Source organism: Coffea arabica, chromosome 8e (assembly GCF_036785885.1).
Source record: "Coffea arabica cultivar ET-39 chromosome 8e, Coffea Arabica ET-39 HiFi, whole genome shotgun sequence".
Taxonomy (NCBI): Eukaryota; Viridiplantae; Streptophyta; class Magnoliopsida; order Gentianales; family Rubiaceae; genus Coffea; species Coffea arabica.
In genome coordinates, this window is record NC_092324.1 from 1475335 (window position 1) to 1488180 (window position 12846).

Genomic DNA, 12846 nt, shown 5'->3' on the forward strand with positions numbered 1-12846 from the left:
ATGGTCAGATTTTTATACCTCAAAGACAAGGCTTGGAAGAGTGATACTTCACCCCCTTTAAAATTTCTTAGTTCCACAAGTTTCCCAACTCACAACCCACACTTTAATCGGTTTAGAATTGGATTTTCTCACTTGGTTGAAGCAAATCAAGAAGGAAATTTGTTTCTCTTGCTCTTCTTTTCTCTCTCTCTTAGTTCGGCTATGGGGCAGAAATAATGAAGAGAAATGAGCAAAAATTGGGCTAAAAAGGAAGACCATCTCTCTTGGTCAAGAACCCTAAGTGTCGCCACCACCACCTTTCATTTTTTTTCTCTTTCTTTCTTGCATTTCTAGCCTCAAATTTTCGGTCAAAGCAGCTGCCAAGTAAGAAGATATTTTGCTCAAAAGTCAATAAGCTTGTATGGTAAGAAAAATGGTGGTCAAGTGGTGCGTTCAATCGGTAGTGCGCGGGACCCGTCGGTTCGCGCCGTTTTTCTTAAAAACACACGTATTAAGGTTTTTTACTTCCCATTCACTAACCTTATATCATTGCTACTAGTCACATATCATTTCTCACTTAAAAGTCACTTTTAATCATCAAATTTGATTCTTGCTCCGTACCAAAAATTCATCCGGCGAAAAATCGTGAAAACTCTAATTTTGCTCCAATCTTGAAACCAAAAGTGAAACCCTACTTTCTAGGTTTATTTGCACTTATTGTGGAATGATTGGGTGGTAGGGCTTTAATAAATAATAATTTCCAAATAAAATGACATTTTTGAGAAAAAATATAAGAAATTTGCGAGTCCTCACAATGTGCATAACACAAAGCTTCATAGAGCGAATAATTACCCCTCAAGTTCTTAACTATTACATTTTCTAATTACTTACTCTCATTGAAAACTTTTCTAAAACAATCTAGTTATCATTAAAAATACTAATTTTGTGCAGCTTTTAGTTTATTATCATAATTGAAGTATATTTTGATATATATATTATTATTTTTTAACTGCTATTTTTTCATATTTTTGTTGAAACTGAAAGATGCATTGAAAAAAATGTAATGGTTAAGTACATTGTGTTTTATGTCTTATTCTAAAGTTCTTACAATATGTATAATTAGTTGGAGTTCATTTTGACTCACTTTTTCAGTTCAAAAATTTTGTTCAAAACTTTCTTGTGAAGTTTTATAGAGCATGGACTAAGGCTGATAGTGAGTCGAGCCGTTTGCGAGTCAGTCAAACACTCGGCTGAGAATCAGATTGACCGAGTTCGAGTTACTCGACAAAGAAAACAAGTCAAGTTCGACCATTGTTTTGTGATACTCGAGTGCTTGTCGAGTAGCTCGAATATTTATTATTATTTATATAATATATTAATTATAATTATGAAATGACCAATAAGGGTTTATAATTTAGATAAATTACACAACATCTTGTATGCTTTGTAAAATTTTTAAGTGGCAAAAAGGTAATATTGTAATTATATAAGAATTACTTTCAAGCTCGAACGAGTTTTAATCGAGCATTCGAATTCGTTAAGACTCATTACTTTTTATCGAACTTTATCATCAAGTCAAGCTCGAGCAATATCACAATTGCATCAAATCGATCTCGAATTTAAGTATCACTGCTCAATTGAGTTCAAGTTCAAGCTCGAGTAGTACCTTACCTTTCGAGTTCGAGCTTGAGTTGGGTGCTACTCGAGCTCAACTTGACTCGAGAACACCTCTAGCATGGACATAGTAATTTATTCAATTCACGAAACTATCTCGGCCGCACGTGACATTATTATTATTTTTTGAGTGGATTTATTGGAATTATCCCTAATTTTATTTCTTTAAAATTACATACGTAGAAGTAGAACTCAAAATCCCCATCAAAATGACAGTGGAAAAGGTAACTTACTGCTTTTAATGAGAAAATGACTAATAGACAATTGGTACCAACGAAACCAGTCCAGCACCCACTCAACATTACCACATACCAAACCCACCAAATCAACCTCTCGTCTCATTTCAACAACCAAATAAATGTACCACCACCACTTAACATTTCACCAAACCATATTTTACAGCCCTCAGCCACAAGTGAAGCCTGCACCAACTTCTTGGAATGCATAAATTAGTAATCTTCATATAGTTACTGAAACATCTTACGTATATCTCACAAAAATTGCACCAATGTCTCTATTAAATTTTCTTTTTTTTTTAACAAGGGAACCCGTAGCCGTTATTCGAGAGTGTGCACTAAATAAACTCCATCCCGTGCAATAGTCTGCCAATCAATCTTTATCAACTCGATACGTTAATATTATAAACCAGGGAGCTATTTTAATACAAAAATGCAGGTTTTCAAATGCTTACGAGTCAGGAAGAAAGTCGTGCAAGAATTAGCTAACAGCAATGCAAATCAAAGATTCAAAGTATCAAAATCTTTGGTAAAGTACTACTAGTAGTACATTGTACTAAAAACTACTACCATATATGTTGCCAACCGTTGAGCAAATTCTAGAAGGCATTGTAGTACAAGGATGGACATCTCTGGAGCTGCCGAGAAAAAATAATAAATGTCGTGCAAAATGTGAAACGAGTACTAGACCACACAGGACGTTTTTGAAGCCAACATAAATGCGAGTAAAAGGGGTGTTGAAGATCAGAAGGGATCCAAAGAAGTAAAGTAGGAAGTTTTCTTCTTGATTGTGATCAAGCAAGCCTCAGAAAATGTTACCTTTGCTGGATCAAGAACAGATATCACTGATGATAGGTGCAGATTTACAAATCAGGAACTGGGATTCTCACAATTTTGTTGAACATGGAAGCCAGCTCATGCCCTCCATAAATTCTTGTTGCAATCTTTCCTTTTCTCTACGAAAAGGAATACGATGATGGTTACTTGCATAAACTTCCCAAAAGCGAAGGGGGCTGAAATCATTAACTCAGTTCATCATGATCAAGTAAAGACTAAAGAGAGATCGCTAACCCAAGAGTTGATTATTGATTTATTGTTATCTTATCTATGATGATCATGTCCTAAGATCATATCCCCTTTTTCCCTTGAATTCAGAAAAACATTACTTGTTTCTTCAGAAAAAATATAAGGTATTACCAGTATGAAAAAGAAATTACTTCACAAGGAGTGAGTCTCACTCCATATGTTTCTATTCAAAACAACAAGGCAAGGTGTAATTCGAGGAATTCTTAGAGGTCATCCATTTTAGTCCATTTTAGTACATTTTTTGCAGAAAAATTTTAACGTTTTCCGTAAACACATTTCTTAATTATCTTTTTACCTTACATCCATTAAATCGTTTTCCGTGAACACATTTCTTAATTACCTTTTTAACTCGCATACATCAAATCGTTACAGTATATTTTTCTATAAAAACTTTTAAAAATAGCAATCTAAAGGGTTAAGTGTTACTCCCGTCCAAGCACAAAGATTTACTGGTATTATGCTTCTATTGATGGTGAAATACTTTGGAAACATACAAAGGGAGTATTCAAGCTACCACTTGGAAGATACAGCAGTATGAAAATTTTTCCACTCTGCCAACCCGAAGCAAAACTTCCCAAAAAACGCAAGCCCACCGCCGAAAACTGCCCTGTCTCTTCTTTTTTATTTTTCCCCACCAAAACACAGGTAGGAATGGGACATATCTTTTTGAGGCCTAATGCACCTATTTCCTGATTAAGCCTGTTCCAAATCAAATGCACTGCAGGACCTATGTTTGGAGACTCAAAAACTGTCTCCGTCCTTCATAAACCATTAATGCTGTAGTACTACTATTAAAAAGACGAGCATGAAGCAGGCAGTTAATTCAAACAAGTCCAACTTTCTAGATTTTCACAAAAGGTAAAGCATTTTTTCCATTAAGTCCACTTGCAGGCCACTTTTCACTCCTGCTTGCCAGGAAATTCTCTTCAACTTTCGCACTTTCATGGCTCATACAGAGACACACATCAGTTTCAAACTGAAAAAGATCAAAAGGTGATTCACCATCAATGGGAACAAAAGAAATTTCCCTTGTACTATACTTTAGTAGTGGCTTCTCTCATTGCCGTAATGATACAAACCCCCAAAAAAGGAACCGAAATTGCTTTTGCACAGCTCCAAAAAAAGAGCCATCACAGATTCTTCATCAGTCACACCCACAGTCAAAACAGACCTTCCTCTCTCATATCAACATTTATACAACTCTTTTTACAGAGAAAAAGAACTAAACACAAAAAGCAAAAAAAATATATTTCTTCTTCTTCTTCTTCTTCACTTCTCTATGACAAGGCACTTCACTTCACTGGCAAAGTCTTGGTGATTTCTCCAAGTTCTTTTTGGGAGTCTCTTCTTCACTAGTATGAATATAAGGAGGGCTCTTGTTGCCTTTTTTTTTTATATGATACTACTAGCATATTTTGATTTGGTCAAGAAGAGTCATTAGTCACGAGACTCAAGCAGCAGCAACTGTGCTGGTGCGGAAACTGCAGTCTTGTTTGTTGGGAGAGGTTGATTTTCTCTGGTCCTTTTTTCTCAATGCCCTCATTGAAGCGGAGAGGTTCCAACTCTTCTCCTTGGATTCATCCATCTCTATTTGCTCTTGTCTACACTCTTCACTACAGAATGGAGTATCACCTCTGCAATATAGACAAAAGAACAAGGTACAGATTAAAAATCAGTACCCAAATCTCAAAAACAGAAAAATTAAACCAGCGGAATATTAAAACAGAAAATTCTTGATGACCCTCTTCCTCGATCACAACGAAAAGCTAGAAATCAGTTATAATAATCAGAAACAACCATCAAGTTCAAGACTTCAATAGCTATTTCCTTGTATTCTGATTATTAAAAGTAGAAAAAAGCACCAAATTTTAGGCACTAACTTCTCCTCCTTGTGTCACTGGTTGGAAAAAAATTTCAAGATTGAATTTTTGACACTGAAACCAGGTCCAAGTTTAAGCACTGAAACCAGGTCCAAAGAAGGCACGTTGAACATAAAATAAACCTAGGCACTGGGGGGCAAAGATTGAATTTTTGGCAAACTTTATCACAGAGAGAATCGAATACAGCCCAGCAGTTAAAAGAGTGTTTCTAAGTGTCTTACGACGAGAATTCAGTCTAATAATATCAGACTTAAACAAGACGCACTTTAATCATATGAAACCATAAATTTTCTCCAAGAAAAAATGAGAAAGCTTAATAAAATCAGTGTGGACTAACCTGTACATGAAGATATCTTTATTGCTGCCAAGAGGTTTTTTACAGAGAAAACAAGCATCCAAGAAATGGGCTTGGTGGGGTTCTTCATAAAATCTCATAGTACTATTGCCAGCAGCAGATCTTGGGGAGGAGACAAAAGCAGACGAAAGTGAAGGAATACGTCTCAAACTGCTTCTTCTTTGCATAGCACCATAATAAAGTGGTCTAGAAACCAAAGGGTAGTTGTGATGGCTCCCTGAGAATCCAGCTTCCATATCTGCTAGTGAAGCAAGTCCATCATCTTCTTCGATAAAACAATGCCTTTTCACTGATTTTGCCGAGTCCATAGACAAAATTTTTGTTGGTTCTTTAAGTTTTACAGAAGATTTTACCTGGGCGAGGAGAAGTTGAGTAGGAAGTGGGAGAAGAGTGGGATTGTGGTTTGTGGTTTGGAGAAGAGTGGGTTGGGCGAGAGGTGGTTATAAAGAGATGTTGGTGAAGAAAGATATGATGCAAGAGAGAGAAAAAACGGAGCAAAAAGAGGAGGAAAAAACTAAGGCAAGAAAAGAAGTGTAAACCACGGCTGGAGGGTTTTTTGGATTCCGTGCATGTGAATCTATTGGCTGAGCCGGAGAGAAATACTTCCTTGTGCTTAATTTGATTGCTTGTTTCTTGTGCCTTTATTGCCCTCCTAAATCTTTTGAATTACTCCACTTTAGAAGCTGATCCTCTATCTCCTTTTTTTTCTTTTGTATTTCCTTTTTTTTATACTAATGTGGAGTTTATGACTACCTTGTTTGGATTGTCATTGATTTTCTATTCAAAAGTTTTTATATTTTTCGTGAACACATTTTTAGTATGCTTTTTTTACCCCACACATCAAATCAGTATAATATATTTTTTTATAAAAATTTTTGAAAATGGCAATTCGAACAAAATCTTAAATTTTAGAATGGAAAAAATTAGGAAAATGTTATTTGCACTCATATTTTTATTAATTACACTCTCACTGTCATTCTAATTATATAGGTTTCATTTATTAAAGTATATGATAAAATAAATTGTGGGAGGATTACATATATTGTGGGAGTATTACAAAAAATAGAGTGCAAATAACATTTCCTAAAAATTATCCAATATGGAAAAAAGAAAGACTCTTTGTAAGGTAAATTTTGCTCTAGAGTATTGGATATATGTGAAATTCTTATTCATTCTAACATGAGAAAATCGTCCAAAACGTCCCTCACATTTTGTAAAATAACTTTTTTCATCCCTCACATTTAAAAGTGTAATTTTATGTCCCTTACACATTCACATCGGTCAAATTTAATCCCTAACTAGGTTTCCGATCATTTTTTGGCCGGAATCCATCATGTGCAAGGCACGTGATTATTTTTGAAGGGTAAATTTGTCAAATTATATTTTACATAATCTGATCTATAGTCCTCCACATTTTATAATCATATAAAAATATTCATATTGTTAAGTGAAATCAAATAGACATAAACATATATTTATGCTATTCGTATTATTAAGCAAAATCAAATAGACATATACATGTGTTTAAACAAAATGTATTCAAACACATATATATTTTTTTTTAGGGTTTCCCTTACACACATAGTTAGTGAGGGATGGAAATATTCATTTTTTGAAATGTGAGGGATGAAGAAATTCATTTTGTGATATGTGAATGATGAAAAAATCATTTTATAAAATGTGAGGGACAAAAAAATTTGTTTTATAAAATGTGGAGGACTATAGATTAGATTATGTAAAATATAATTTGACAAATTTACCCTTAAAAAATGATCACGTGCCTTGCACGTGATGGATTCCAGCCAAAAAATGATCAGAAACCTAGTTAGGGACTAAATTTGATCGATGTGAATATGTAAGAGACATAAAATTACACTTTTAAAAGTGATGGACGAAAAAAGTCATTTTACAAAATATGAGAGACGTTTTGGACGATTTTCCCTTCTAACATTATATAATGCAAATTAATAATACATAATTTGATTACTTAAGTGATTTGTAATATTTCTATTCTTGAATAATTTTTGTTAGGACACAATTTTATACGTTAATGCGTCTGGATGCATGGTAAGCGATTTCAACTTAGATTTGAATTGAAAATTTTTGCACATTTAACATACATCCAATCTAAAAAGCGTGCACACTTATATTGATTTTAATTTTTATTAATTTATTATCTTCAAGTCATTAATGTCACTCGCCCCTGGTTTTATTAACATTGTGCCCTATTTATTAAAAAAAAGTACATCCTTGACTCTTTTAGCAACTGATTTTGACATTAAATAAAAAGAAAAGGCAAAGGGGGTAAAAGAGAGAAAGCATAAATATGGTACAATTATAACACATTTAATTGCATAATAATAATAATAATTGTGGGAGGGCCCAATCAGAGGTAAAGTGCTGGAGGAGCGGTCCACAGGCAGAGCCCTGGTGGACCAAGTATCCCACTCGCGACCAAACTGCACATGAGATGCTCCGCTCTTTCGCCGGCGTCTCTCTTACGAGAAGAAGAAATAGCCCCAACGTTACATACAAGTTATAACGTCAAAATATATAACGGGGGAAAGATGATGGACCCCACGCTCAGTCTACGCGCGTCCCTTTAAAACAACGTCACCGTCCTAATTCTGCCTTCTCTAATTTGCCTACAAATACGATATTTTTCGGTCTTCGGTGTGACATTAATTCATAATTGACACTAGGCCCTCTCCCACAAATAAATAAATAACTAAATAAATATCAAAAAAAGTGGGACATTAGGTAAATGCTTATTACCCACTCCACAGTGTGACATAAGTAATAGTTTCTGATAATCCTATGGGATGATATCAGATACCTCCCTTAGAGTTTTTCCTAATATCATTTGGTATCTCTAAGGTTTAAAAAATACTTATCATTTACTTCTCTTAGTAATGGCAAAAAGACTATATTAACCCTCACTCGAAACATAATTCACATATCAAATAAATGGAACTAAAAATAATTTTAAAAAGGAAAGAAAAGTTATTTTCTTCTCTTTCCCTTTTCTCCAATATTCTCTCTTACTCATTTTTTTGGATAATGTTATGTTACTTTATTATGTTCCATCTAGTTAAGTCTTTACCCCATTAATTTGTCAATGCATCATGCAGGTAATTTAATCCAACACGAGTTAACTCAGTTAGAAAAATGGATCACTTCAGCACAAAAAGTCTTGCATTTAAATTTCATAGTCGATGTGAAGATTGTGTTAATAGACGATATGTAAGAACCCATGTAAGCGACCTATAATTCAAGATATGTTTTAATCAATGGTGGTGATCAGAGTCAAACCTATTGAAACTTTTCATTACAAAAAAAAAATCTGAGGATTTAATATGTGAAATTATTGAACGTGTCACTATTAAAGCGTTGTTTTTTAACACGTCAATAACTCATTTAAATTTTCATTATAAATGAGTCATTTTGGTTCCAAAAGCATAGGTTAGCAGAACTCATTGGCACAATGCTTCATTTTGTCAAGTAATATAGGCAACTACAAAATTGAAAGCGACTGTGGGTTCTTTTCTTTTTTCTTTTTTTAAAGGAAAAATATGTTGGAGGATGAGAGATTAACCTATTCCAGGATAAGCGTCCACTGACCTCAATAAATAAAGCCTTCTTCTATTTGTAAATTATAATAAATTGAATTGTGTTATCTTTTACTTTTTATAACTGTGATAGAATGGAGTATGATTTATTTGTTTATTTTAAGTTATTTTTTATAATGATTAGTACAATTTAAAAGTTTGGGCACAAGTTGAGAAGAAGTTGGAAAAAAAAAAGATAAGTTCATCAGAAATCAGTTTTGAATATATAGAGTTAAACTAGTCAACTATATTTCTTTACAAATATCTTTTTTTATTTTTCAAGTATATATTTTTATGGACTATAGTATTATGATGTGGTAGTACTACTAGAAATTATTTTTTAAATGATGATTTTCTTACTTGAAGGGTAATTAGGATTTTTAAAAAATTTGTTACACAAAAAACAAAGTAAGGGAGGTAAATGATATTTTTAAAATTTTAGGAGTGACAAGTGATATTAAGAGAAACTTCAGGGGAGGTTTCTGATTATCCCTAATCCTATTACACATAAATGACTGATGATCTGCTTTGTTTGGATTGAAGTTTTCCGTGATCATATTTTTCAAACACATTTTTACTTCATAAACATCAAATTATTATAGTATATTTTTTATAAAAAATTTAAAAAAAACCCAGACGAGATAAATAAAATTGTTAAGGGATGGGCATCTTTTTTTATTTTGAAGATATGAAAGAAAATGAAGAAAGTTGCCAACTGCTTCAAGTGTCACATATCAACAAATTTTCCCTTTGAACTGGGATGTGAATAAAAAAAAATTATCACATACTTACCTTATGTTTCGCCATATGATTTGACTGGATGTTTTTCTATTGCTCATTCAAATGTTTTACTTTCCATTCAAGATGTATTTGCATAAAGCAAAAGTTAAAGATGAATATGGCGTGTAAGGGTCATTCTTAATTTATTCATCCTTTTAAAAGTGAAGTAATCATGATCATGAATGTTAATCTTTCTTTCTTGTGTAATGTGTACTACTATTTTCAAATTAAATTGATGTCATTTTATTGGGATGAAGTAACATTTTTAGTTTTATTTTTTTTTTTTGGTGATGAAGTAACATTGGATGTTAATAATTAGGTTATGACAAATCTTTTTAATTAGGCCATGATGGTATCTCATAAACTATTAATGGTGGCAAATTATTGTAAGGAAAATAATCCGGTCAGACTACAAATAGACATAAAATGGTAAAGAATTAACCCCAAAAAAAAAAAAAAAAAAAACTCCTCGAGGACAATTGGCCAAGAAGAGCGGTAAACATATAAAATAAAAACTCCTTTCAATTTGGACGGTAAAAAATTAAATGAGCCATCACTGTCACTGTGGCTGTTGAGGTTGGACCCATCTTCTGGTCACCGCCTTTGAGTAGAAAGCCACCTCCTCAGTTTAAGATCACTAAATTTTTGACCAAGAAAATTTTAGAACCCGTTCAAATTGGTTATTTTTTTAGATTTTTGTAAAAAAAAAACTATTATAATTTAATATATGTAAAAAATGATTAAAAATTACAAAAAGTATAAAATTTTTTGGAAGGGCATGGCAATCTAGACCTTAATATTGCCAAACAAAATTTAAGAGCATTGAACCCAAAAAAGAGAAAAGAAAAAAAAAAGGCTGTAGCTTCACGCGAGATTAAATGCGAGTGGGTAAACCACGGCACCGCAGAGTAGTACGTGGAGCTCATGCACGCAATCCACGACCCACGGTTTTAAGTTTTGTAACTCCTCCCAAGTCTGCTAACTTACGCCTCACTCAAAAACGGAAGGCCTCCGCTGACGTCATGGGACCCCTTCGCTTTTTTGCCAGATTCTTTTGTCGCTTTCTCGGCAATGCCCCATTAAACTCCAACTTGAGCGGGGCCCGCTCCCCCAGAAACCCATCATCTGCGGGCCCCACATTTTGTGGTTTCGTAGACCCCCGCTTGCTGGTTTGATCACCATCATTGTGATGGCGTGACCATGAATAAAAACAGTACTATGGGCTGGCATGTGAATTTACATATGTGACCCTTCAGCTGTCACGTAATCCATGTTTTCCGATTTATTGCTTTTGATTGTGATTTTTTTATAAAAAAAAAAATTTACGTTTTTCTTTAACACATTTCTCAATCAATCTCATATACACTAAATTACTATCGTACATTTAAAAAAAAAATTCATAAAAGTAGCCATCCAACATGTAGTACGATTTTTGTTTCTCATAATTATTAACGTGTGTAATTTATTGATTTTTGCAATGCACGATGGTTCGTACTAGTTTGGACTGTGGTTTACATGAAGAAAATTGTAGAGCGTGCAATTGGAGCTTTTATTAGTTTGATGTGATTGATATTGTCTTGTTGTATTGTATTTTCTTCTCGTGTTAAATTTGATTTACATTGCGCTTGTTTCGCGGCTTTTTCTCTCCTTTGGACGTGATTGGATTGTTCATTATTTACAAATATTATTATATTTTTATCCATTATATTTACAAATATAATTGTTATATTTACAAATATTACAAATATTCATTATTTATAAATAATGATATAGTAATTATTTTAAATAACACTTTATCCAAATACACTCACTAATTTATCCAAATACAAACTAGTTTTACTTGTGAAGTTTACCATAACACATCTCAAAAACCGCCCCAAAAACACCCCATTCATATGAATCTCTAAATAGACTTAACAAAATAAAAATTTTAAAAATAAAATAATTCCTATCACCACTATCTACTACACACCACCAACGTCCCCATCACCACCCTATTTCCCTTCCCCTTTTGCTCCTCTCCTTCCTTCTTTCTTCTCCTCCTTCTTCCTTTCCTCCCTTCATTTCTACTCCCCTTGTCGACCCTACTTCTCCTCCCTTAGAGTCGCGACATGATTACAACTCCCAAGAAAAGGAAGGAGGGTTGGCGAGGGAAAGGGAAGGGGCGGCAAGAGGGAGAAGGAGAGAGGAGGAAAGGAAAAGAAAAGGGAAAGGGAAAAGAGAGGACGATGGAGGGGGAAAGTGGGTGGTGATGATTGGTTGCGACATTTTCAATTTTAAAAAAAAAAACACTCTAGTGAATTTTTAAATTTTAAAAATACATCAACAAACAACTACAATCACAAGTTTTTTATATATAATATTATAATGTAATATTTAAAAAAATACCCCAAAAAATAACTGTTCCATGCGAAACTTAGGATTATTTGGTGTCAATTATTTGGACTTCATTTGAAAAAAGCTTTTAAAGTATTTTTTTTCCACAAACGTTAACAGATATAAAGCTTTTAAAGTATATGAATACATTTTTTATTTATAAAGCGAAATCACTACTGTAATTGTAAAGGCCCCATGTCCAAGACCAATCATTCATTTCTATTTTTTTTCAAGCTTACGAGTAATTAAATTAAATATCCTCATGTAACTTACAAAATAGCAAATTCAGAAGTTGAATCTAAAACTACATGTCAAATATATCCACCACAAACTACATGCCAAAATTTCGAAAGCGTTGTGACCCAAAACCTAACACCCTTAAAATATCTTGCAATATACCATGTTTCATTTTTCATGTCACGTAACCACAATTTTCTCCAAAAATAAAAAATCTTCTTAAATGCTTGTCCATGTCACTATTATTTTTCCTAAGAAATGCTTCACTCATAGTACAACTTCTATTTACTTTTTTTTTTGAAAAATATATACATGGTCCTAGTATTAATGGTCAAAATAAAAAATACGAAAAACAACTGAGTTGGATGCTAAGGCGGAAAAATCGAAAAAAAGATGCAGTTAAAAAATGAAGAGCGCAAATGAGGGGAATGAAACAGGAGTTCTTATTATTTTAACCGATAAAATAAAGATGAAACAGCAAGGAGTTAATAATAGTAGTAATAGTGGTTAGATGCGCTCATGTTCCAAGGTTTTCTCCGTTCCCCGAACCACCATCTTTGCCCGACAATCGCGGGCAGTACAAAAGTCTGCCCGAACCCACTGTACACGTGTGGAATACCACTTTGTACCACGGC

General features: G+C 33.5%; 1 protein-coding gene across 1 annotated transcript; it reads right to left on the reverse strand.

Moving 5' to 3' along the window:
• Nucleotides 1-3972: 3972 nt before the first annotated feature.
• Nucleotides 3973-5656, reverse strand: LOC140012919 (FCS-Like Zinc finger 2-like). Its single transcript, XM_072061487.1, has 2 exons — nucleotides 5193-5656; nucleotides 3973-4609 (listed from the first exon to the last, which is right to left on the reverse strand). Exons 1-2 carry the CDS (start codon nucleotides 5516-5518, stop codon nucleotides 4426-4428), a joined length of 510 nt encoding a protein of 169 aa, XP_071917588.1. The 5' UTR covers nucleotides 5519-5656; the 3' UTR covers nucleotides 3973-4425.
• Nucleotides 5657-12846: the final 7190 nt, after the last annotated feature.

What these genes read in the sequence shown, in the direction of transcription:
- LOC140012919 (XM_072061487.1), bottom strand. Translation starts at nt 5,518, where the DNA reads ATGGACTCGGCAAAATCAGTGAAAAGGCATTGTTTTATCGAAGAAGAT. An exon ending in AAAGATATCTTCATGTACAG is followed by an intron (nt 4,610 to 5,192) that starts GTTAGTCCACAC and finishes TCTATATTGCAG; the next exon opens with AGGTGATACTCCATTCTGTA.